At 46.2% G+C, this 26,135-nt stretch overlaps 1 protein-coding gene across 4 annotated transcripts in view; it reads right to left on the reverse strand.

The window, feature by feature from the left end:
* Positions 1-21,292, reverse strand: part of RUNX1 (RUNX family transcription factor 1) — a 265,388-nt gene extending 244,096 nt beyond the window's left edge. For 2 of the 4 annotated variants that reach the window (XM_043474676.1, XM_043474675.1), the window contains exons 1-2: positions 21,085-21,289; positions 20,833-20,949 (exon numbers count right to left, since the gene is read on the reverse strand). In XM_043474676.1, coding sequence (XP_043330611.1) covers positions 20,833-20,890 — 58 coding nt within the window. In that variant the 5' untranslated portion in view covers positions 20,891-20,949; positions 21,085-21,289. Of the gene's footprint in view, positions 1-20,832; positions 20,950-21,084 lie in introns of all 4 variants that reach the window. The other 2 variants (XM_043474678.1, XM_043474679.1) reach the window with 2 other exon arrangements.
* Positions 21,293-26,135: the final 4,843 nt, after the last annotated feature.

Here is a 26,135-nt window from a genome sequence, read left to right on the forward strand (position 1 = left end):
ATTCAGACTGACAGTACCATGTGTTTCAAGTACAGTGTCAAGAGTTAAGAGCTCTTTCATCATCAAATCATAGTCTACCATCCCATGATGTCTGTAATTAGAGACTCAGATTACTCACTTTGAATTTATTCCAGACAATGTGAGTGTCCAGGTTAGACCCTCTCTAGAAGACTATCTCATGGAAAGAGGCACAGTTCAATAGTTAAGTGCTCAAGATCCAAAACCAGACTAGAGTTGAAATCAGCCTTGCCACTTCTCAGCTGTGTGACCTTGGACAAATCTCTTGACCAGTCTGTGCCCTAGCCACTCATGTATAAAAAAAGGAGGCTAATTGTCTCTGCTGTCTAGGGGACAATGATGACACGAGTTTCTGTGTGTAAGGCACTTAGAGCAGGGCCCAGCCCATGGAAAATGCTACATAATAGTGCTTGTTCAGTAAAAACTTGAGGTTCCAACAGTGCTTTCTTAGCACTTCTTATCAGCTTACTTCTGTTTTCTGAATTTAATCATTATGTACATTAACCCAGGTGGCTCAGTTGCAGAGTCTGCCTGCCAATGTAGGAGGCTCATTTGTAAAGAACAGCCTGCACAGTGATTTCTCTCCACTGATCAACAGCCCATTTAGGTGACTCTTAATGATCCTGCTACCAGAAATTTTGGGTGTGATGGAAATTGTGCTGAGAAGCATGGAGAAATATCCTTCTAGAAGGGATTTGAAAATAGCATGTAGAAAAGTGAAACTCTGGTAGCTCAGTTGTAGAGAATCTGCCTGCCAATAGAGGAGGCTCAGGAGACGGGTTTGATCACTGGGTTGGGAGGTTCCCCTAGAGGAGGAAATGGCAACCCACTCCAGTGTTCTTGCCTGGAGAATCCCATGAAAAAGAGGAGCCTGGTGGGTTACAGTCCATGGTGTCATTAAGTGTTGGACACGACTGAATACATATGTATGCACATCAACCAAAGCAAACTAGAGGCCTTGCTCTGCTGCTGTGATGTCACTTCAGTCGTGTCCGACTCTATGTGACGCCGTGGACTGCAGCCTACCAGGCTCCTCCGTCCATGGGATTCTCCAGGCAAGAGTACTGGAGTGGGATAGGCATTGCTCTAGGAGTACCTAATTTTCTCTCCCTTGCCCTAGTTTTTTCAGTAGGAAAACTATTAAGGATTGAGTTAACCGGCCCGGCTTCCGCTGGAAGGTAATCCTGGCATATTAGTTCTTTTTGGTTTGTCCTCAGTAGACTGGAATCATGGATGGTTTTAGTTTCTGCTTTTAATTATGGGGAATATGACTGATCACTCTGCTCTCAAGCTTCCTGGTCATGGACCGCTAGCTGTTAGAGACAGCTTGAATCAACAAGAAGGGATGGGGTGGGATCAGGGTTCAAACTTGGTGTAGGAGTACAACCATGCCGTGGAGGATCAAATCATTGTTGTGGTTCGTTGTTCAGTCACTCAGGCATATTTGACTCTTCACGACCCCATGGACTGCAGCACGCCAGGCTTCCCTGTCCTTCACCATCTCCCAGAGCCTGGTCAAACTCATGTCTATTGAGTTGGTGATCCAACCATCTCATCCTCTGCCATCCCCTTCTCCTCCTGCCTTCAATCTTTCCCAGCATCTGGGTCTTTTCCAGTGAATCAGTTCTTCACATCAGGTGGCCAAAGTATTGGAGCTTCAACTGCAGCATCAGTCCTTCCAATGAATATTCAGGCTTGATTTCCTTTAGGGTTGACTGGTTTGGCCTCCTTGAAGTCTAAGGGACTCTCAGGAGTCTTCTCCAAGACCACAGTTCAATAGCATCAATTATTCAATGCTCAGCTTTCTTTATGGTCCAACTTTCACATCCATACATGACTACTGGAAAAACCATAGCTTTGACTAGACAGACCTTTGTAGGCAAAGTAATGTCTTTGCTTTTTAATACTCTGTCTAGGTTTGTGATAGCTTTTCTTCCAAGGAAAAAAATGTCTTTTAATTTCATGGCTGCAGTCACCATCCTCAGTGATATTGAAGCCCAAGAAAATAAAGTCTGCTACTGTTTCCATTGTTTCCTCCTCTATTTGCCATGAAGTGATGTGACTGGATGCTATGATATTAGTTTTCTGAATGTAGAGTTAAAACATTTTCAGTTTCCTCTACATTTTTTTATTTCTTTGGCCCATAAATAAATAGGAAGTGACCATAGTACACTGGTTCCTAAGGAATCTCTGGACCAGTAGTTCTCAAACAGGGTAACTGTAGGCCTCAGGGACATCGGGCCCTGTTTGCAGTTTTTGTTGTCACATCTTGGAGAAGTGGAGCTACTGGTTGCTAGTGGGTGTGGACCTAGGTCACAGCTACACTTCCTGTGACACACAGGTCCCCTCAACAAAGAAAGAGCCCACCCCCATGTCAACACTGGTGAAGTTAATAGAGGGCAAAGTGTCAGGCTGCATGATGCCGGATGCCTTAGAAAACCAGAGCTGCAGTGAACATTGCGGTGCATGTTTCTTCTGAACTATTTACTGTAGTCAGGATGTGGAAGCAACCTAAAGGTCCATCAACAGAGGGATGGATAAAGAAGATGTGACAGATATATACCATGGAATATTATGCAGCCATGGAAAGGGACAAAACTGTGTCATCTGCAGAGATGTGGATGAACCTAGAGACTGTCATACAGAGTGAAGTAAGTCAGAAAGAGAAAAACAAATATTGTATATTAATGCGTATATGTGGAATCTAGAAAAATCGTAGAGATGAACCTATTGGCAAAGCAGAAATAGAGACAGACATAGAGAACAACCGTATGGACACCAAGGGAGGAAGGGGGCTGGGTGGGATGAATTGGGAGATGGGATTGACATATATACACTATTGATATTATATATAAAATAGATAACTAGTGAGCAGCTAACATGTAGCATAGGGAACTCAACTCAGTGCTCTATGGTGACAAAGACTGGATACATGTGTATGTATAACTGATTCACTTTGCTGTGCAGCAGAAACTAACACAACACTGTAAAACAACTATGCTGCAATAAAAAAAAAAAAACCCAAAAATGAAACAAAAAGCTCAAAAAAAAAAAAAATAATACTAGGACTGAGAGATCTCAGGCAGCTGCCTCTTAGTTTTCCAGGGAGGGGTTGACCAGGGTGCAAGGGTGCACACAGCCCCATGAGGGACCCCATGTCAGCCCCAGGCTCCTCTCACCCCAGACCTCACCCCACACGTCAGTCCTTCGCGGCCAGCAGCCAGGAGGCATTAGACACCCACACACAGTCACATGAATGATGGGATCAGGGTCCACTTTGGGGGTTTGGGGGGGCCTTACTGTGTAAAGAGGGAAAGGGGAACATCAAACTGAATGGTGTCTAACACACAAGGGCAACTCAGATAGAAAGAAAAAGCGCTTTACAAGTGGTAATATCAATGCGAGGTGTCCCATGTCGTTCCTAACACATGTCTCACGACTGTCTATGAGGTGAGCATCATCACCGTTACTCTGTGCAGGTGAAGCGAAGGGAGGCCCAGAGAGGTGAGGCCGTCTGCCCAAGGCAACACAGCAGGAAACAGAGCTGGATTTACACCCAGAGGCTCTGCCCCGTGTTGTAAGGTGGGAGCGAGTGAGTAAGGCACGGAGTCCATGCTCCCCACCAGGCTCAGCCTCCTACTAGCTGTGTGGCCGGGAGGCTTTCTTCACCCATCTCTGCTACATCCTCCTTTTAAAATCTTTATCAACTGGGGATTAAGAGCTGTGCTTATCTCTACATCTGGGTCTCTATTTCTGGTTGGCAAATAAGATCACCTATGTTATTTTTCTGGATTCCAATAACAATTAATTAAAAAACCCACAACATTCACTTTCAAAAAAAAAAATAAGAGTTGTACTTACACCCAAGTTTTTGATTAAAAGATGAAGGAGGGATCATGCCTGACACATTATAAACCATTGGCGAATGTTAGCTGTACTTGTCATCATTTATAAGCAACAGTGTCATTTAATTATCTCATGTGAAGATTGGAAGCTTTCCCAAGAGGAGTGTGACGGAAGCAGGGTGGAACTGAGCCCGGGGGCCGCGGGGAGTCAGGGTTGGGGGTGTGGGGAGGTAGGGAGGTGGGAGAGTGGGCAGGTTCCCTGAGGAGATGGAGGACTCCCTCTCTTCTCTCCCCCATTGTGGACTTTTCTAGAACCTGTCCTCAGGTCCAGGCCACAGGGGTGGTCCAGGCTGACGTGAAGCTGTGGGGTCAAGGTCCCTCAGATTTTCACTCCTTCAGGTTGTGAGGTGCTTATGGGAAAGCTGACTTAGAGGGAAGAGGCTGTGTTGAAACAACTGCTTCTGTGTCAATGACCTGTTGGGTTCTAACCCGATGTGCGTCTGTGCTTGCATGCTCAGCCACACAGTCGTGTCTGATTCTTTGCGACCCCGTGGACTGTAGACCACCAGGCTTCTCTGCCCATGGGGTTTTCCCAGCAAGACTACTGGAGTGGGTTGCTATTTCCTCCTCCAAGGGATCTTCCCGACCCAGGGATCAAACCCATGTCTCCTGCATTGGGCAGGCAGATTCTTTACCAGCTGAGCCACCTGGAAACTGACGTGGGAGGGGGTAAAATCTGTCACACGAAATGGTGGTGGTGGTTGGGGGTGGGGTGGGGTGCTGGACCTCAGACTGAGGCCACTGTGGCGGGAAGGGGGTCAGCTTGGACCTGAGGCCAAGACTCCCCAGAAAGAACTCAACCTGAGTAAAGGTCAAGTGGAACTCATGGAGGGAAGATGGAAGAAGGAGGAAGGGAAGTGGAGCTGGGGGTGAGGCCAGGCCCTGGGGTGTAGGCAGCTGGCTGTAAGCATGCTGAGGGTGTTTTCTGAGTCACAAGAATTCCCCAGCGATAATTTTTCAGTTCACACCGTGAAATTTTTATTTCCCTTAATACTCTGTATAAGGAAATTGAGTCTAACACAGAGTCACCTTTCCAAAGGAGCTTTATTAGTTTATTATTATATTTTTTATTGTGAAGAATAATTAGCCTGAGCGCCTTTTAATTTGTTCCCATTACGATGTTTGCATAACAACAATTAGAAGCTGGCCGGGCTCCCTGCTTCTAGGCAAGCAGGCGACTCTCTGCTGACTGGCTGGGAGCTGGCTTGGGTGAAGGGGTGGGGGGGGCATGTAATTAATTATTGTGTCCTTTGCCATGTGGAGCCCAAGGAGAAAGGGAAGGAACTTTGTGCGACCCTGTGGTAACTTGCTGGAGAATAATCAAATGAGACATGCTTTTTTAACAAATAAGGTCAGAGAGAAAAAAAAAAAAAGAAAACCTCAAACCCACCTGCTTGAGAGAAGGATTTGTAATGATGTCAGAGGGCTGGAGATGTGGACTTTTGAAATGACAGATATTTGCAGAAGGACAGAGAGATGATTCCCAAAGGCCCACCAGGGAGTGGGTCTCTGGCTTTGCAACTGAGGGCTTGTGATGTGAGGTGTGGAGGTGAATGGGTGGGTGGTGGTGTGAGACTACTTTTGCTAATCACCTGCTTCTGGGTGGAGTTTTTATCCCAACAATGGGAATAGCTGGATGTGCATGCTTTCTGGGAGCATCACTGAAAACCCTGGCCAGGGTGATGGTTTTGACAGGTGGGCTCCCAGAGGCTCCCTGGCTTCCTGAAGGATGGACTGGGGTCTGAGGTCCCTGATTGTCAGGGAGCATCATTTGGAGGGTTCTCCCATACGTGAGTTCCAGGATGTGGATGGGGCAAGAGGGGCACCTTAGACACAGCATTTAAAAGAGGTGCTATCTCTCCAAAGCTTTCCAAGTTCAGGGTCAGCTTTACATGATCCCCAGAGCAAGCGCCTCCTAAAGGTTTTTTTTTCAGGAAGTGCCTCCTTGAATCAAACTAGTCTTACTCCAGACAAATGGCCAGACTGCTAAACTGACAACTATCTGGTTGGGAAGAAAGGCTTAGTCATGGTTTCCCCCAACCAGCCTATCACCATCATCTTGAGAACGGGTGATTCTGATGTACGCTTGTTTGAGCACTGCTGGCTTAGAGTGGCATCCTTCATGAGCAAGAGAGAGAGAGGGTGTCTCTCTCTCTTTCTCTCGGGGGGGCAGCTCTGATGGGGAGGGGCCCTGAGGATGTAGCTAGTGGCCAGGGGAGGCATTCATACCAATGGTGGGCACCTAAAGCCACCCAGTGTGTCCAGAGGCATGCCAGCTGTCCAGGAGAGTGGACTTTGCCAGTGGACAGTGGTCCCAGCTTGAGGCTCCCTGAGGTTCAACGTCCCCTCCCCACCTCCTCACAGTATCACCTTCTGTCCAGGGGCTTCGGCAAGTCTTTAGCTCCATAAAGCTCAGCTCCCTGGTGTGTCGAACTGAGAATGGTAAGAGCCACTCTTCTCCCTGCAGGCCCTGCAGAGAGAACCCCTCCATTTGAACCTGGCTCCCTCCTTGACCAGAAGCCTCACCGCAGGTTCCCTCATCTCCGCATGCCACGCCCCCCGAATAAAAAGAGGATTAGCAATGAGTCGACCTACTCACAGGTTTCTGTGAAGGATTTAACGAGGTGACACAAGGAAAAGTTGGATACAGTGCCAGGGGCTGGCGCAGAGCACACGCTCAATAAACATTACCCATTGCTGTGATCAGCTTTGCAGAGGACTTCCCGGGTGACGCTAGTGGTAAAGAAGTGTCTCCTCCGCCTGCCAATGGAGGAGACACAAGAGGCGCGGGTTCCGTCCCTGGGTCGGGAAGATCCCCTGGAGGAGGGCATGGCCACCCACTCCGGTATTCTTGTGGGGGAAAGCCCACAGACAGAGCAGCCGGGTGGGCTACAGTCCATCGGGTCGCGAAGAGTCAGACAGGACTGAAGCAACTTAGCAAGCACGTGGTCAGCTTTAACATTTGTAAGCTCAGCCCTCTGCCGCGGAGCACTAAGACCATTTCTGCATGGCTGCGTGGAGAGAGGAAGAGACCCAATTCTCCATTCCGCTGTGTGCTGCTTTTCCTGGCACAGCTACCAGGCCATGTTTTGGGCTCAGCAGAGGCTCCTGCCCTGCCTCCGTTCTAGACACCTTCAGTGGCATTTCCCATGGTTACCTTTCCTTATTGACTTCTTCTCTGTGTCCATTACTTTGTATATATTATCTCCAATCCTTTTGACAATCATCTGGATCATTGCGCCCACTTACAGATGAGAAACCCAGGCTCTGCAAGGTTGGGGAAGCAGGTCAAGTTCACATAGGGGATAGAAACCAATCTGCTGACCCCAAGCTCTGGGCTCCCAGCTCCCTGACCTACTGGCTGGTCAGGTCTGTCCACCTCGTGGCTTCTGCACCAATGATATTTCATAGAGAAGTGCCTGGGGCTCAAGAATACACAGTTCCTTCTGGAGTAGAGTTGATACTTCAACATCAGTGGGAGGTTGGGGGAGGGACGGAGCGGGAGATTGGGGTTAACAGACATAAGCTATTACATGTAAAAGGGATAAACTACATAGTCTGACTGTAGAGAATAGAGAACTGTATATATTGATTATCCTATGATGAAACATAATGGAAAAGAAGACAAAAAAGAATATATATACACAAACACACACGTGTGTGTGTGTGTGTGTGTGTATAACTGGATCACTTTGCTGTACATCAGAAATTAGCATTGTAAACCAACTGTACATCAATAAAAAGACCAAACCAAACACACCTATTGGAACTTCCAGCTGAAGGACTCAAGGGTGCTCATATAAGCTGAGTCTCAGTGAGCATGAAATGTATAGTTGCCTGGGGACCTCCTGATTTAAACTGAGGTATTCATGCAGGAGCAAGGGAGGGAAAGGAAAACCATCATAATTTGCCTTTTTAGTTTTCATCTTATTTTAATTTCTATTTTGGGGATGTGTTGTACACTGAGCATACTATAATTATACAGTACGGTAGTATGAGTACAGTAGGACAGGCATGTAGTTTCTAAATAAATAAATATGCATAGGCTTACGGGGCATACTAAAATAAGCTTTACTTCTATTTGATGTGATCAAAAGTGTTTGGAAACGACTGCCTTGCTGTTCAGTGGTTACTGGTCCACTCAGAGGCAGCTTTGCTGAATTGAGTGCTTCAGGCAAAGAGGAGCCACTAGAATCCTGAAAGCATGGGACTTGAATACCTTCCTCTGTGTGTGTGTGTGTGTGTGTGTGTGTGTATGTGTGCACAAGAGACAGACAGAGAGATAGAGACAGAGAGAGAGAGAGAGACAGAGGCAGACAGAGAGACAGAGACAGAGAGAGGGAGACAGAGAGACAGAGACAGAGAGACTGATATTTCTCCTGAGGGAGGCCACCTTTGAGAGTAACAGCTTTGAATGCAGAGTGTCATGAGGACATACATCCTTGGTGGGAATCATAGCCGGGTTCAAATTTGGTCAGAAGAGAGCACTCCCCACTTCCCAGGGGGCCCTTTGAGAACCGGAGGCTGGCAGCCTCGGCGGGACACCATCCTACACCCTCTGTCCCTCTGTGTGAACACAAGCACTTGCTCTTCTGCTGGTCATCCAGATTTCACAAGAGATGCTCATCAGAACCAACCTGGTTGACCGTAAAGTTGCCTCAGGCTGGGTGGTGGGCACAGGGGGATGCTTGGCTCAGGTGGTGCTGGGTTTCTGGGTAAGAGATGGCACCCGGAACCCTTGGGCAGGAGAGAGCATCCACGCTGCACCGGTGGGGCGGCTCCACCTCCTGCATGCACCTGTGGTGGATCTTTGGGCCTGTGGGCTCCACAGAAATTGTCTACTTGATGTTTCCACACAGAGCAAGGGGTTTAGCCTGATGAGAGCTGTGGCGTCTGACCAAGGTGATGGAATGGAGGTGATTAGAAGAGTCTGCTGACTATTTAGTCTCCTGAGCGGAATCAGTCCCTGAAGTCCAGTGTCTGCAAAACTCTAGGATCAGGAGCAGAGCTGACCCAACTTCCAGTTCTGACTCAGGCACTGAGCCAAGAGTAGGACCTCTGACAAGGGAATGTCTCTTGTACCCTAAGGCACAGAGGTGTCTAACATGATTCCAGCCAAAAAATATAGTAATTTTTATATTTTTATAGTTATGTACTTTTATATATGACAGTTATATAATTTCAGATTCCAGTAGAAACTAGATAGAACTATATATAGAAAACACACACACATACCTTAGAATGTATCACATGTGACAATATCTCATAGTTTATATGTCTCATAGTTCATTTGTTATTTAAACAGATTCATCCACCTCTAGGATACAATTACTTCTTTGTTTTAAACACAATCTAGTGGGAAGCATGTTGGAGGCATAGTTTTTTTTTTTTCTTTAATATGATGTAATGATGCGGGATGATTGGCAGTTGAACAGAATTTCCATTGTTGGTGTTTGTACTTCTTTATACGACCCCATCCCTTTCGCAGCCCTAATATTTGTTTAAAATTGTTCAGTAATTATTTCTTTCCTCTCGGATTTTGGGAGTCCTAGCCATCTTGATTTTTCTGAATGGTGGAGTCAGTCAATAATAATAAAACAGCAGTGTGAGTTTCTCTTCATACCCATCCATGCCTGGATCATTTCATCATCACTCAATCCCTCTATGCTACTCAGCCGCAGGCTGCAAAAGGCAGAGACAAGAGAGCAAACTCATAAAAGATACAGCTAATTTTTCCCTTCTTCCTAATTCCTCCAGACTTTTGCATGGGCTACATATGTGTGTGTGTGAGTGCGCACGTGTGCATGTGTGTATACATCTATATGCAATTTCAGAGTTTACAGATTGTATACTTTCAAAGTGGGTTAATGTCAAGTTCAGCTGTGACTGTTAGCAAGGTGGATGGGGCTGCACAGATGCAGCTTGCAGATGGTGTGGAGTGAGCGGCCTCAAGCACGTAGTTCAAAGTGCAAACAGAAGCTGTGTAATAAAACAGCAAACTGTGGTTGGTGTTGAAACTGCTCCTGGAAAAATGGCACCCAAACTAATGTATTTTAGTCTACATTCTCTTTTGCACATTTTGAAGCTGTAATAAAAATGAACATCAAAGGTTAAATGTGATCTTTTTTATGTGTGTGTGTAGAAGATGGAAATTGTTCCTTCACCGAGCAATGAAAGATTTTCTGACACCGTGGTTAGCCTCCTTGAAAAAACTCCACTCACAACAGCCTGTGACCACCTAAGAGTGAGCCATGTGCTCAGAGTTCTAACTTTATTTTTATTGAAGTACGTTGTTTTACAATGTTGTGTAGTTTCAAGCGTACAGCAAAGTGATTCAGCTATGTGTATATATATGTGTGTGTGTGTGTGTGTGTGTGTGTGTATACATAAACTCTTTTCCATCATAGGTCTTTCAGACCCTTCTTCATAGGTTATTACAAGACAGTGAATATAGTTTCCTGTGCTATACAGTACACCCTTGTTTATCTATGTTATATACAGTAGTGTGTATCTATTAATCCCGGGGTTCTGACTTTCATTTGCTCTTTTTAATATATCCCTATCTGACAAGTTGACCACTGGAATATTTTCTATGTCTTTCTTTAAGACATCCTACTAATAAAAAAGTCTGAATTCTTATACATTTTCAGAAAAATCCACGTGCTTTTCAGGACCAATATGGCTCTCAAGGAGAAGAGGAAATAGAGGCTTGCTTTGAGAGGCTATATTTGATTTATGGTTCATATCTTATAATTTTGTTCCCTATCAGAAAGGGTTTATTTTAGGAGTCCTAGTCTGCACAGGGGACATCCAAAAGACCAGGAGTAAAAATCAGATGGTTGGCAAGGAAGGCGGGCAGAAATTTTGCAAAATGTCAGTGACGTATTTCTTTCAACGGACATGGCTTCAAGACTTAACACGTTGAGTCCTTAGCTTTGAATCAGTTTAGCACAGGAGGCAAATTTACACATAGAAGCATCAGTCTTAAAAGCAGTAGAGGCCATTGAACAAGCCCGACTAGCCAACTGTGATTTCTATTTTGGGTGACCTTCTACCTTGGGGCCCCTGAATTGTCTGGGAGAGCCCACTCTTTAAAGAGAAGTCCATCTCAAAGTAGACACAGAAGGGCCAAGGGCTGGGAGGGCAGTGTCTTCCACAAAATCAACGATTCTGCACGTTCACTGATCTTGCAGCAAAGCAAGATGAAAGATTTACACTATTTCTTATTTCAGGGAAAAACTGAATAAAGGCTTTTTTTTTTTTTTTTAAAGGCATTGACTTTCAGGGAAGTAGATTTGTATCCAGACTCAGGAAGTAGACAGGCCAGTAATTACGAAGCAAAAATAATCTGTAACTTGCGGAAATACAAGGTATGAATAAGTATTCTATCTCCCAGATAGAGGGGTATTATCTGGTTGTTGTCTTTCAATCAGAGATAAAACATCCTTGGGTAAATTTAAGGAGGGTGACTTAAAAGAAAATTTCCCTCCAGAAATTCTGTAGAAAAGAATTCTCTTTAAAAAAAAAACAAAACTAAAGGTGTAGAGGGTTGGGTCATGGGGTTTTGAGAATTCAAAAGAGCAAGGAAGAGAAAAAAAGGAAACTATTTCCAGCTACTAGTAGATACATCAACCCGGGGGCCAGGTGTGGTGGCTTTTATATAAGCAATACTCTAGTCTATACAAAGCTGGTTGTTTTTTGTAACACTGTGAGAGTCAAGTGTGCTTCTGGGTTTCGACCCTGACAATAGGTGTGACCCTGACTCCCTTTTGACAGGCTCCCTGTCCCACTCTCCCATCTCCTGTCTATTTTGCTTTCAGTAAATCAAAAATGAAAGAGCATTCATCAGTACCATGTTTCTAGATTCCGTGTATTTGCATTAACACACAATATTTGTTTTTCTCTCTGACTTACATTGCTCTGTATGACAGGCTGCAAATGCAGATGTAGAGAACGGGCTGTGGACATGGAGGGGAAGGAGAACGTGGGACGAACCGGAAGAGTAGCACTACATATATACACAATCCTGTGTGAAATAGCTAGCTAGGGGGAAGCTGCTCCGTACCCCAGGGAGCTCGGCTCTGTGCTAGATGACCTAGAGGAGTGGAATGGGATGGTGAGAGGTTGCCTCGAGAGAGAGGGCATAGGGATACATGTAGACACACAGCTGATCCACTTTGTTGTACAGAGGAAATTAACACAACAGTGTAAAGAAACTATACTCCCAAAAAAATACTAAAAGTGGGGAGGGATAGATTCGGAGCTTGGATTAACAGATTGACACCACTGTATATGAAACAGGTAAAAAATGAGTGTCTATTGTATAGCACTGGGAGCTATATTCAATACCCTGTAATAACCTATGATGGAGAAAACTCTGAAAAGGATATATGTATATATTCTCTATATATCTGAGATATATATATATATGTATGTATGTATATAACTGAATCACTTTGTTGTATACCTGGAATCAACACAACATTGTAAGTCAATTATACTTCAGTAAAAAAAAATTCAAGACCTTTCCTTGAAGGTGCTTTCATTTTCTTTCATAAAGCAAAAAAAGAAAAAGCACCATCCTCCCCACCCCCCATATCCACTGGCAACCTCCAAGGACTGAAGGAATAACTCAGGGCTTCTCTGAGTATATTTTCTTTTCTTTTAAAAAAAGTTTTATTGGGGTATAGTTTCTTTACAATGCTGGTGATTTCTACTGTACAGCAAAGTGAATCAGCTATACGTGTACACATATCCCCTCTTTTATGGATTTCCTTCCTAATTAGGTCACCGCAGAGCACTGACTGGAATCCCCTAAGCTGCTATAGTAGGTTCTCATTAGGTATTATATCAGACATAGTATCAGGGCTACATAGGTGGGTCAGTGGAAAAGGATCTGCCTGCCAATGCAGGAAACTCAGGAGATATGGGTTCGTTCCCTGGGTCAGGAAGATCCCCTAGAGAAGGAGATGGTAACCTAGTCCAGTATTCTTGCCTTAGAGAATCCCATGGACAGAGGAGCCTGGTGGGCTACCGTCCATGGGGTCTCAGAGTCGGAGATGACTGAGAAAGCAGACATGTATCAGTAGTGTATATATTTCAGTCCCAGACTCCCAGTTCACTCCACCCCTGTGTGTATTTTCAAAGCACAGCCCACATGGAGGTCATAGGAGAAGAGACATCACCAGCAATGCCAGGGTACCTGCCAGGGGACAATGTGGCCTGGCAGATGTTGCCCTGGGCTCCCTGACATCATTCCCACCCACCTTCCCCTCTGCCTTCCTCTGCCCTGTGAGCTGATAAGTGCCACGTGTGCTGCCCTGGGCACCCTGCAGCCAGTGACCCTGTGACCCGGTTCTGTCCTATGAGGTACATAAGAGGGAGCTGGCAGAGAGGGGCTTCCTTTCTTGAATAAAAAGACAGAGCTCCAAGAGGAAGGGTTTGAGGCCCCCATCTCATGGTGGAACCAGAACACAGAGCATCCCGCTGTACCAGCCGTGGACCACTTACTCCTGAACCACCTGTCGCCCGTGCTGGACCAAGGCCTGGCTGCTTGAGCCACTGTAGTCAAGTTTCCCTTAATGTACACCTGAACATACTTCCCACCGGTAAACCCTAGTGAGAGTTTCAAGCTCTTTATGTCACTGTAAGAAAATGCATCATTTCAGTCGTCTTTGGGATGCATGGTTTTTCCACCTGAATTCCTTCTTTTCTTTCTTTGGCTTCATTCATTGTTGTCAGGATAATAGAGGGGAGGAGGAAGGGAGAGATTCAAGGAGCTACGAGAGGATGAAAGGATGTCCCTTTGATGAAAAGAGAAGGCTGTGTGATCCTGGGGAGTGTCTAGCTTACTTGTCCAGCAGGTGAAAGCTTACATGAGGCTTCAGACTCTGTTTTATGTCCTGGTTCCAAACTGGGAAAGGAGTATGTCAAGGCTGTATATTGTTACCCTGCTTATTTAACTTATATGCAGAGTACATCATGTGAAATGCCAGGCTGGATGAAGCTCAAGCTGGAATCAAGATTGCTGGGAGAAATATCAATAACCTCATATGAAGATGACACCACTCTTACGGCAGAAAGTGAAGAAGAACTAAAGAGCCTCTTGATGAAAGTAAAAGAGGAGAGTGAAAAAGTTGGCTTAAAACTCAACATTCAGAAAACTAAGATCATGGCATCTGGTCCCATCACTTCATGGCAAATACATGGGGAAACAATGGAAAGAGTGAGAGATTTTATTTTTTGGGGCTCCAAAATCACTGCAGATGGTGATTGCAGCCATGAAATCAAAAGACACTGGCTCCTTGGAAGAAAAGCTATGACCAAACTAGACAGCATATTAAAAAGCAGAGACATTACTTTGCCAACAAAGGTCCACCTAGTCAAAGCTATGGTTTCTCCAATAGTCATGTATGGATGTGAGAGTTGGACTATAAAGAAAGTTGAGCACTGAAGAATTGATGCTTTTGAACTGTGGTGTTGGAGAAGACTCTTGAGAGTCCCTTGGGCTGCAAGGAGATCCAATCAGTCCATCCTAAAGGAAATCAGTCCTGGTTGTTCATTGGAAGGACTGATGCTGAAGCTGAAACTCCAATACTTTGGCCACCTGATGCGAAGAAATGACTCATTGGAAAAGACCCTGATCCTGGGAAAGATCGAAGGTGGGAGGAGAAGGGGACGACAGAGGATGAAATAGTTGGATGGCATCACCGACTCGATGGACATGAGTTTGAGTAAGCTCTGGGAGTTGGTGATGGACAAGGAAGCCTGGCATGCTGCAGTCCATGAGGTTGCAAAGTGTCTGACATGACTGAGCGACTGAATTAAACTGAACTCGTGTCCAGGAACCACCCATAATTCTCTGAAAGCACTCCCCGATTATGTGCGCGGTCTGTAAAGCTCTTGAAGGAGACACTCCCTTTCTATCACCCCGGGGCATCATACTGATTTGTTTTGGGGGGTCTAACTAGGCCAAGTAAGACACATTACTTGGGGCCTTTTTTACTCAGCAAAGAGGCTGAAGGAAGGGATTGGTGGCCTCGAGAATAAGGGACAGGAGAGCTCAAGGAACAAAATTTTTGGAAAAAGAATATTTTGCAAACTTTAAGGTCTAGGTGAAAGAAATGGCAACCCACTCCAGTATTCTTGTCTGGAGAATTCCACGAACAGAGGAGTCTGGGGGGCTACAATCCATGGGGTTGCAAAGAGACAGACAGGACTAAGAGACTAACACTTTGTTTTTAAGTGCCAGAGCAGCTTCTGGGGAGCTCTCTGAAGAATGGGAGTTGGAAAAAAATTTTTTTTAAGAGAATATGGGAAAATGCTTGCCATATGTGAAATGGTAGGATCACTGTTTCCCATTAGGAAATAAAATAAAAAAATTGCTTCATGTTGTTACTCTGAGACAATTTGTGATGCATTTTATGGTACCTCTCTCTGCCACGTTCAAAGATTTTGAACAGGAACTCGGTCATTTGGAGGCAAGCTCATCTAGAACATTATTAGTCCCTTTTGCAGAACTCAGATGAGACACGGAGACATCTAATGACTCATCTAGGTCACTAGGAAGTTACCTGAGAAACAGAAAATTCACTTGAGTTTCCTGTGTGGCCTTCACTCCCACCCCCAACCCGACAAGCAACCAACGTGCCTTCACTGGAGGTGGTGCTGGTGCTCATGAAGTCGCTAAGCTGTGTCCGACTCTTGCGACCCCATATATAGCCTGCCAGGCTCCTTTGTCCACTGGATTCTCTAGGGCTTTGACAAATACACGGAAATATCCCCAGAAGCATGGATCCGGGGGAACCTGTGGAGGGTCTCCAGGCGAGGAGGTGGCTGTTTCATTAGGAAGGGCCTTCAGGAGAATCAAGTGATGCCAGGGCCTCAGAGAGGAGAAACTTCCATCGGGATTCCTGTCTCAACATGCCCCAACTAGCTACGACGTTGAACAGCTAACCCCACCAAGTGACACAAAGTGCCCTCACCCTTTCTCTGTCCCCTTTCTCATAGAGCAAGAGAGACGTGGTGTTGAAGGGACGGCTAATTTACTCACCAAACTCCACACCCCACTGGGGTCCTGCCACCCCCCCTCGGCCTAGGCTGGACCCGCATGGCAGACCCCCTTCCCTCCTGTCTTGGTTCTGACCCTCCCCACTGTCTCCTCCCCACCCTGAGTCTCTGTCTTCGGGACCCCACCCGGGGTCCCCCGTGACCTCTCCTTTCTGAGAGTAGACGGCCTTGACTAAGCATCATCTGGAAAGCTGAACCACAGTCACCGTGGCCGACATCAACTGCCCGGTTTTTATGACTGCACCGAGCCCTGTGCTTGGGTTGTTTAATGTAGTCCTTGCAGCCACTTTAACGACAGGTCCTCCTATCGGGTTGGCCAAAGAGTTCATTCGGGTTTTACCGTACGGAAAAACCCGAATGAACTTTTTGGCTGATCTGATACCATCCTCACTTTAGAGATGAGGAAACCGAAGCTCAAGAAAGAAGCTGTCCCATGCTATTTTGGCAAAAAGCCGGAAAAACCGAAAAGAAAGGAAAAGGACGTCACCGTACTAAGTCTGCCTGGTCCTTGTTCAACCCTGGCCCCTTCTCTTTTTTCATCCTGACTGCTCATACAAACTCCCGGGCTCTGGGCTTTAGACCAACATCCCCCAAGCCTGTCTCTCTTAGATTCTGTGTGTGCAGTGGCCCAGCATCACTCGCTTTCTTAGGAAAAGGGTGGATCTTTTCAAAGTCCACAATTCAGACCTGTTTCAAGAGAAGAGAGAAACCTCCTGGTGATGAATTTGCTTCCCAAAGCTCTCCCAGGCTGTTTGCTTGCCGGTTAGCCCCTGGCTCAGCTGTTCCTTCTAAAGTTGCTTTTGCTCCTGGCAGCTCACTGGGCCAGCCCTTGGAGTCTGAGCAGGTGTGGGGCCTCCTGTGGCCTATCTCCCAAACCCAGGGGTGGGGTGTGCCTTTGGGAGAGTCTGGAATTACAGGGATGATCCCTGGGGAGGAGGCAGAGCCAAGTAGGTTGGCATCTCTTGGGGGACTGTTCTTTTGCTCTTTTAAAGCTTAACATTTCAAAATTGCCTTGTCATTTTCACAGGTCTCTCAGCATGCAAAGGAACTAAATGGCAAAGGGTATGATTGTGAGTTTAGATAGATTTTAACACCTTTTTTTTTTCTTTTCTCAGTTTCAAAATGTGTGGGCAGTTTCAGAACGCAGAGTTGCATCTCACATGGGGGGAGCTGGGATCTGATTCCTCCACATCCAGGAGGGCACTTAGGAGAAGTACAGGTTCCCAGTGGGTCCAGGGGAGTCAGACTGGCTAAGACACACCGTCAGGGACTAAACCGTGTCCTCCCCAAGTTCATACGTTGAAGTACTAACTCCCAGCACTTCAGAAGGTGACTATATTTGGAGACTGGGTTTTTGCAGCGATCATTAAGAGTAAACGGTTTTTGCAGAGATCATTAAGAGGTCCTCATAGTGGGATCTAATGCAATATGACTAGTATCCTTGTAAGAAGAGGAAATTATGACATAGATAATTACAAAGAAGGACTGCAAGAGGACACAGGGAGAAGACAGCCATCTACAAGCCAAAGAAAGAGGCCTCAAAAGAAACCAACCTCCCGATGCCTTGAAGCCTTCCCAAGACCAAAGCTACACCAGGACACTCTGTGAGATTCTGGCCTCCAGAATCACGAGACAATCGATTTCTGTTGTTTAAGCTACTCAGTCTATGCTTGTTTGTTATGGAAGCCTTGGCAAACGGACACGGAATTCACACGGTGTCTGATACCCAGTTGAATCAACGGCTTTGTGTGATCTTAAACCTCCAGCAGAGCCAGAGATGTCTTCATAAATATTTCTCTGCAAAGAAGTGGCAAACTGAGGCCCATGGAGAGACACGCTTCACGCGTTCAGCCTCCGCTCCTGCAATTCCCTTTGAGAGATAACCTCGAGAAGACAGCGGTGCGTCAGCCCCGCCGAGATTTTTACCTGTGGTTCTAGGAACTCGGAGGCATATTAACATTCAGGCTTTGCATAGACCACTAAGCCACTTCTAAGAACACGGCTACCTGAGGCATTTTGCAAAAACACATACATGCTGACGTTCTTCCTCCGCATGCCTTCTCCACTCTGCGGGCCCTCACGCGGTACCCCGCCAGGGGACCTGAGTTTGGGTCCTGCAGGGACAGCGTGCCGTGAACCACGGGGGATCATGCCAGGGAATTTCAATCACGCCTCGTCTTCTTGCCTGAGCACATTCAGTGAGAAGGCGCAGCAGCAGCCTTCTCTGTGGTAGACCACATTTGTTTTGCATGCCAGGCTCTCAGACTCTCGCTTGCCTGTCCCACAGAAGGGAACAATGGTTGGCTTGGTCCCACACCTCTCTTTCGCCTCCATTTCCACTTGGGTATCTTGCTCAAAAAATGAGTTATGGGTTTCCTCCTGTGAGAATTGCACGCACTGATAAAGGGCCATCCCAGGAAGAAAACAAGATATTTTCCCCGCTCTCTTGGAGCTGCAGATGGGGAGGGCACACACGCTATAAATTACAGGCGACGAGAAATGACCACAGTGTGGGCCGCTGCTCTCGGCCAGGCTGGGGAAACAGGGTACCAGTTACGAGGAGAATACGGACTTTAACAGAGAGCAGGGCAATTCTTCTAGCATCATGCTCTAAGGCAGGGCCCACATCGTACCAAATGCGGTGATGTTTTGCTACCTCTCCAGACTCAAACAAGTGGTGTGGACCGCGAACCCAGACGATGCAAACCCTCAGCTTGACGAATCACCACCTTGATAAACTGGGCTGTGAAAAATGGCCCAGATTTCACTTTGAGTCTCTGAAATTCAGTCTCTGTATTATATTCTTGAGTGAGTGATTGTAATCGTCCCTGAGTTCCTTTTAATGACCAGAAGGAATGAAAAGACCTTTTCCCAGGAGCCCTTCTGAGTCTTGGTTGGGGTCCTAGAGCCCCCTGCACACAGTTCCTCTCTTGAAAGCTATGCTGTCTGATGGGGGGGCAGGTCCTAAACCTGGGGGGCAGGTCCGATCAGTGTCCGTCCTGGGGACACTGGGTTAGGGGGCTGGGTTAGGGGCTGAGCGTCTTGTCTTTGCCGGGTCACCAGGAACCCCTCACTTAGCTCCGCTGTCTCACCAGTAAGGACAGGAAGGCAGGCCAGCACTGCACACCGAAATCCCATCTATTACCCAGCAGAATGTTGAAAAATTTCCTGAATCTGCCTTCCTGAGTTGATAGAATAGGAAACAATCATCGTTTGGAGAGAGTATCGAAAGCAGAGTCAAGGCAGGAAGATTTTTTTTTTTTTTTGTTATTCTACAAATATTGCTTCCTTTGCTTGTCAGAGGCCCAGAGGAAATGCAGCGAGAGGGCTCTTCACAGCTTCTCACCCCCAGCGGCCGGCGTTTGTGCCGCCGGAGCTCAGCGCCGTGAGGATGTGTGACTCATACCCAGCGCATGACTCAACTTCACTAAAATGTCCTCAGCTGCCAGTAAAGAAGCACTTGAAAACCCTTTAATTTGAAGCTTTGAATCAGTTAATGACTTGCTTTCTTCCCCTTCTCCTGAAATCCTACTCTCCCTACAATGCACACACACACACACACACACATCTTTGTCAAGTGTTTAAATTTCAGGGACCCGGAAACACAGAGGCTCTGTGGCATCCACAATAGCGTTTGTTGTGACAAAGTGGCTGGCAGCCCTCTGCATTCTTCAGCTCACTTGGCTCGATGAATAAATAATGAGTCACAGACACTATTTGGGTGCGCGAGCGCGAGCGTTTGTAGCTAGAAAATGAATGATCCCCACCCCCCCCCCCACCCCATCCATCCCACTCCATCTCAGCTCTGCCAAACCATCAAGCCACACACTGCAGGCGCTGGTCAAAGGGCTCGCCCCGACGCACACGGCAATATCTTAGTGACATTTCTGTGTTCTTCTTTGTGTTTGTTTAGGCGCGGCCCTCTTTTTACCCAGCAAAGATAACCCCAGACGCCCGTGCACACCACACACGTACTCACACACTCAGAGCTCAACCACAGCTCGGCGCGTTTCGGGAGGCTGGTTGGCAACATGCAGGCAGGTACCCCACAATAGCTGCTTCTATTAGGAAGCATGCAATCTCAATGACTTCAGCTGCCACTTCAGACGCTTGACTTAGGCAACTTCTTCCTTGCTCTTGGCGGTGGGAGAGACTTGTGTATGCTTCACTTTCATTCTTTCTCAAAAGATGCCGGCAGCCTCTTTTGCATTGAGGCTGCAAGGAATAACCCAGCAAGGCCCCATTCTGGGGCTTTCAACCTAGACCAGCCTGTCCGGCTCCTCTATTATCCGCCTTTCGGAGACAACTGACTTGCTACTTTGTCCCTGTGGTGTCCCCGTCTGGGCGGTGAGCCGACCTCTGCCTCCGCCCCACGCTGGCACCAGCCTTCTTGGCCGCGATGCAGGAGTCCGCTAAAGCCCGGGGCAGGCTGGCATGTGGGCCACACTGCCTGCCCAGCGCGGGACAACTCAGCCACAGCCATCTCAGGCCAGGGGGGCAACCAGAGAAAACCCAGAGAGCTTCCTGCAAGCTTTATGATCTCTAGGATTTTAATCAGGAACAGCCCAACTGACTTGCCCCAGACAAAGTTCTCACCCACCGACGGAACCCCTCGACAGCTTAACTAAGTATTTATGAAAACATTTCTCAAGAGCGGCCATCTGATGAATAAGTAATCCAATAGCCTTGAAATCTTACGCCTGAGGAGGTGTTTGAATTCCTCCCCTCTAAACAAACGGGAGAGCGGCAGGGGCTGTCCGCACCCAATTACAACAGGCAGCCACTTTATTATCTACAGAGCCGAGCAAAAGTAGATATTAAAATCTCAGAGTGTACTCACCTCTCATGAAGCACTGTGGATATGAAGGAAATGACTCAAACATGCTGTCTGAAGCCATCGCTTCCTCCTGAAAAGGCACCCTCTTCTGAAGGCGGGGGATTCAATGAGTTCTTTTACCTTAAGAGCGAGAAACCAAGAAAGGTCACCGTTTTAACCTCACTCCCAACCATGGTTCCCTACAGGTCCTTTTTGTTTTTTTTTTTTCCCCGACACCTCTAGGGCTCCCTGAGCCCTAAGGAAAAAAAAATGTACCTTTGCAAAGACAAATATTCAAATTGGTAAAGATTAAAAAAAAAAAAATGCGGCGTCTTGGCTGTGGGTTGATGATGTTCAGAACTCTGCGAAACCCTGTGGTTTGCAGTCAGAGTGATCCGTCTTGCCTGCTGACCACTATGCTGGGCTCAGACTTCTGACACTGCCAGGCTACCCAACTTGTGGTTCTGTGGTTGTTTATGAGGCCCAAAGAAGTTTTCACACAACCCAAATTACAAATTTAACTGTTCCCCTTTCCATAGCCCATCTTAATTGGTTCTTGCCAATCATGTGACTTCAGTGATGTCAAATTTTTTTTTTTTTTTACTTTCTGAGCAATGCCCTTCCTTCCCTCCACCTGCCCTCCCCCAGGCGGTGCAAGAAAATAGCCGAGGAGACTTTGCAAGAGAAAGAGAGAGAGAGAGAGACTGCAGAAAAAAAGTGACTCAGAATCTTATTATATCAATGATCTTTGCTGATTTAGTACAACTTGAGTCCTGTTGTTGTTATTTGTGGTTTTGGGAACCCCTGATTATTTTGATAAAGATTTCACTGCTGCTTATTCAATAGTAATTCAACCCTGGCATCGGGCTGCTATGCAGACAGGATATGGAGCCCATCATTTCAGATGCTGGGCATCAGATCAGCAGAACTCAGCCCCTGGTAAAGATGATCACAGCATAAGCGAAACTATAAAAGGAAAAAATAATAAAAGGAAATGTTTGGATGAGAATCTGACCCCTAAGAGGGTCTAGCAACTTACTGGTATTTTAAAGCCTGCAAAGAAGAAAGCATTTTAATTTTGTGACTAAAAGACCATTTTAACAAAACCAAAAGTATGTGGTTTTCTTCCTCCTAAGTGGACATCTTTTCAATAAAGGGGTAAAATTATGTTTATCTCTTACACACATACATACACACTGAACTCAGGAAGCTAAAGGAAAACAAAGAAAAGCGAAATTCTGTACTTGGAGGTCAAAGCAGTGGCTGCCTTAACACTGTTCACTTTTTGTTTTCACCCATGAACGATCCCTGTATTGCCTTTCTCAAGTACAATTCAAATTAGTAGGCTAATTCACACCTGTAGGTAAAACTCAGCCCAGCACTGTGGCAATTGCACTTTGAGAGCATTAAGAAGACTTCACAAAATATAGGGAGGGCAAAGGTGATGGTCCTCCAGAACAAGAACTGACAAAATAATACTAGACAGCTCATTCTGTAGCTTAGGAAAAAGACACGCCTGCTTGGAAGTCCTGAAAACAAGCTAATCTTGCACATGGGCCAGCCATTGGGGCGCACATATTTATTTTTCTTGCCCATTGGTTTTGTTGTTGTTGTTCTGTCCTACTCTTTTGAGACCCCATGAACTGTAGCCCGCCAGGCTCCTCTGTCCATGGGATTCTCCAGGCAAGAGTACTGGAGTGGGTTGCCATTCCCTCCTTCAGGGGATCTTCCCGACCCAGGGATCAAACCCACAACTCCTGCATTGGCAGGTAGATTTTTTTTACCACTGAGCCACCTGGGAAGCCCCAGCCCACTGGTTTTACCAGCTCACTAATCAAATGTGGTTCATTTGGAAGTTCCAAAGTAAACATCTCCTTTCCCCATTGATGACTTTAGTTCTTTTCCTCTGTTCTGCATACATCCTCCAGGGCAGGATGGCCAGTCCCCACCCCCCCACCCAACACCTTACCCCTGGGCTGCAGAGCAGGAGGTGAGGGGCAGGTGAGCAAGAAAAGCTTCACCTGCTGCCCCCCACTTCCCACCGCTCCCCATCACTCACATTACCACTTGAACCATCCCCTGCCCCCAGTCCTTGGAAAAATCGTCTTCCACCAAACTGGTCCCTGGTGCCAAAATGTTTGGGGATTGCTGCTCCAGGGCACTCTGTCCATAATTTCATTACACATGGTTAAGAGACACTATGAGGTAAGGGTTTTTTTTGTGTGTGTGTGGGGGGGGTGGGGGTTGGTGCTCTGCTGGGTCTTTGTTGTTGCTCGGGTTTCTCTCTAGTTGTGGAGAGCAGGGGCTACTCTCTAGAGCGCAGGCTCAGCAGTTACGGTACATGGACTTAGTTGCTCTGCTGCATGTGGGATCCTCCCAGATGAGGGCTCGAACCTGAGTATCCTGCCTTGCCAGGCAGATTTTTTACCACTGAGCCACCAGGGAAGCCTGACACAAGGGGTTTTGAACTGCTAACTTGTGGATTCCAAGATGGTCAGTGATAGCCAGCAAAGACATTTTGTAATAAAGTCTGTACTATTAGAATAACCCCCTGGGTTTCCCCCTCCCCTTCTCTCAATTTCGCTCCCCCCACACCAGGGATAACACTGTCAGAGATCAGGGCACAGGGCTTTTAAAAGGAATAGACATGATTCTTTCTTACTCCTGTTTTGACTAAAGCAGGAATTGAAACTCCAGAGAGAGACTGCTTTCTCCCAGACGGGTGTGAAGTTAGCTTGCCAAAGCTTGACACCTTATTAGTACTTAGAAGGATAACAGTGTGTGCATTTCTTCAAATTTATGAAGATCTCAATGTCATGCATGTTGCCTAGTGCTCTCCATGGAAATCCTCTGTTAAGATAATTACCAGTGTGTTTCTGGGTTCCCTGATAAAGTCGAGGCTGGTTAAACCCCATACCAGGGTCTTTTCTCTCTGCTATACTGAGTACTCCCCGAACGGACCCTACGAGCTCAACGCTGTAACATGCAGCTGCCACGTCAGAGTCGGTTGAGACTTAATAATGACTTAGAAATTCAAGTGGTGATGCAACTAGTCCTTAGGGTATTCCATTCCAGAAACTTCCCAGAAAATTTCAGCCTAAGGTGTCCAGATGCTTGACAGGAGAGTTTGGACGTGCCCGTTAAATGCCCACATTCTTGGCTTTTCTCTGTGGGCCTTGTTGGAGTAGAGTATGGATCTTTCCCAGTGGGGTCTTCTAGGGCAGGTCATGTTTAAAGATGAAAGTAAGGCTGGAATTTGCAGAGGCCTCATGATTTGTTGTGGGCTTCCCAGGTGGCTGAGTGGTGAAAAATCCATCAAGATCCCCTGGAGAAGGAAATGGCAAAGCCACTCCAGTATTCTTGCCTGGAGAATTCCACTAGAGGAGCCTAGCGGGCTACAGTCCATGGGGTCTCAAAGAGTCAGACACGGCTGAGCACACACACAGACACACACACACATACACACACACACACACACACACACACACACACACGGTTTGTTGTAATCATCTGTGACCCTTGGGGCTAGAGTTGCCACGGAGCCACAGCAGGCAGAGTCCAAAGGCCTGCAGGCTGGCCTGGAGCTGCCTTGCTCCAGGTTATCTGCCGTAACAGCAGATAACTCCCCGAGGCCACAGTTGGAGTTTTTCTGGGTATCCTCCAAGTTGTGACAATAATAAAGACTCAGCCGGCTGCTGGTGAACTTGGCCTTACCACTTCCTTAGGAGCCCAAGATGAAAGGACATGTGTGCCATCCATGACGCGCCTAGGGGGACACCTTTGACCGTCTCTCAGATAACACTGTTCAGGATTCTTTAAGTCTGTGCACTGACCCACACCTTCTGTCCTGCTTCCTCCAAGTGACTCAGGCTCTGGGCTGCTGGCTCGGGACTTGTACCCAAGTGGCTGCTGCGAACGTGGCTTTGCCAAGTAATTGGATGGCAGTTTTCGTCCTGCTCAGATTGGCTATAGCTTCTACTGGGGGACAGATGTGCTCAGGTGTTATTTTTAGTGGCTCTCTAAAAATAATAGCAACGGTGGAAAGATGTGTATTTGCATAATCCTATAATTAATGTATATACTTCTGTGTGCAGCTCAATGCAATCCAAACATCCTATGAGACTTTTTCATTTCATGATTACTGTACATTGTCTCTGAACCTGCTTATCGTTAAGATTCTCTGGCCAGAAAATGGAGGCAAAGAAGATCCCCCAAAACTGTATAGAGTCTTTATATAGTCTGTATATAGTCTTATATGGTCTGTGTGTAGTCTGTATATAGTCTCTACATAGTCTGTATATATTCTATATATAGTCTGTGTATAGTCTGTATATAACCTCTATGTAGTTGGTATATAGTCTATATCTGGTCTTTATATAGTCTGTTGTAGTCTGTATAAAGTCTATATATAGTCTTTCTATAGTCTTTATGTAGTCTGTGTATAGTCTGTATATAGTATGTATATAGTCTAAAATCTCAGGAGGACAAATGAGCTCTCTCTAGCACACATTTTCCATTATTTTCTAAATCTTTGTGTTCCAACAGAGGTGCTATCCAGAAACTTCCATGCCGTGCTGACAATGACTTCAGTGATGATTTTTTTTAATTAAATCAAATTTGATTTTTTTTAACAGCAAAAACATTTTGTGTTGTGGTATAGCCGATTAACAACCTTGTAATAGTTTCAGTTGAACAGTGAAGGGACTCAGCCATATATATATATGTGTATCCATTCTCCCCTAAACCCCGCTCCCAACCAGGCTGGCACATAACATTGAGCAGAATTCCCTGTGCTATACAGTAGGTTTTTGTTGGTTATCCACTTAAAATATAGCAGTGTGTACATGACCTTCCCAAAGTCCCTAACTATCCCTCCCCGCACCCTCAGCAAGCTTGAGTTCATTTTCTAAGTCTGTGAGTCTCTTTTTGTTTTGTAAGTAAGTTCATTTGTATCTTTTTTTTTTTTTTTTAGATTCCACATATAAGGGATGAGTGATGATTTTTAAACTGGGACATGGACGTCAGAGCTTCATGGAAGGAATATAACCTGCTCTTTGGCAAATCCAAAAATTTAAAACAACTGGAGAGTTCTGCAGGCCTGAACATTAATGGTTTCGTCTCCTGGAACCTCGTGGTGGGGTCCAGAGTGGAGACATCTGTCTTGCGCACAAGGCCCTCAGGATAAATGTACAATTCAAATTTAAGAGGATAGTTTTTTAAAAATTATTTTATTTATTTGGCTGCACTGGGTCCTCACTGTGGCGTGTGGGATCTAGTTCCCTGACCAGGGACTGAACCCAGGTCCCCCATGTCCGGAGCACAGCATC

The sequence above is a fragment of the Cervus canadensis genome, chromosome 7 (genome assembly GCF_019320065.1).
Source record: "Cervus canadensis isolate Bull #8, Minnesota chromosome 7, ASM1932006v1, whole genome shotgun sequence".
In the NCBI taxonomy this organism is placed as follows: Eukaryota; Metazoa; Chordata; class Mammalia; order Artiodactyla; family Cervidae; genus Cervus; species Cervus canadensis.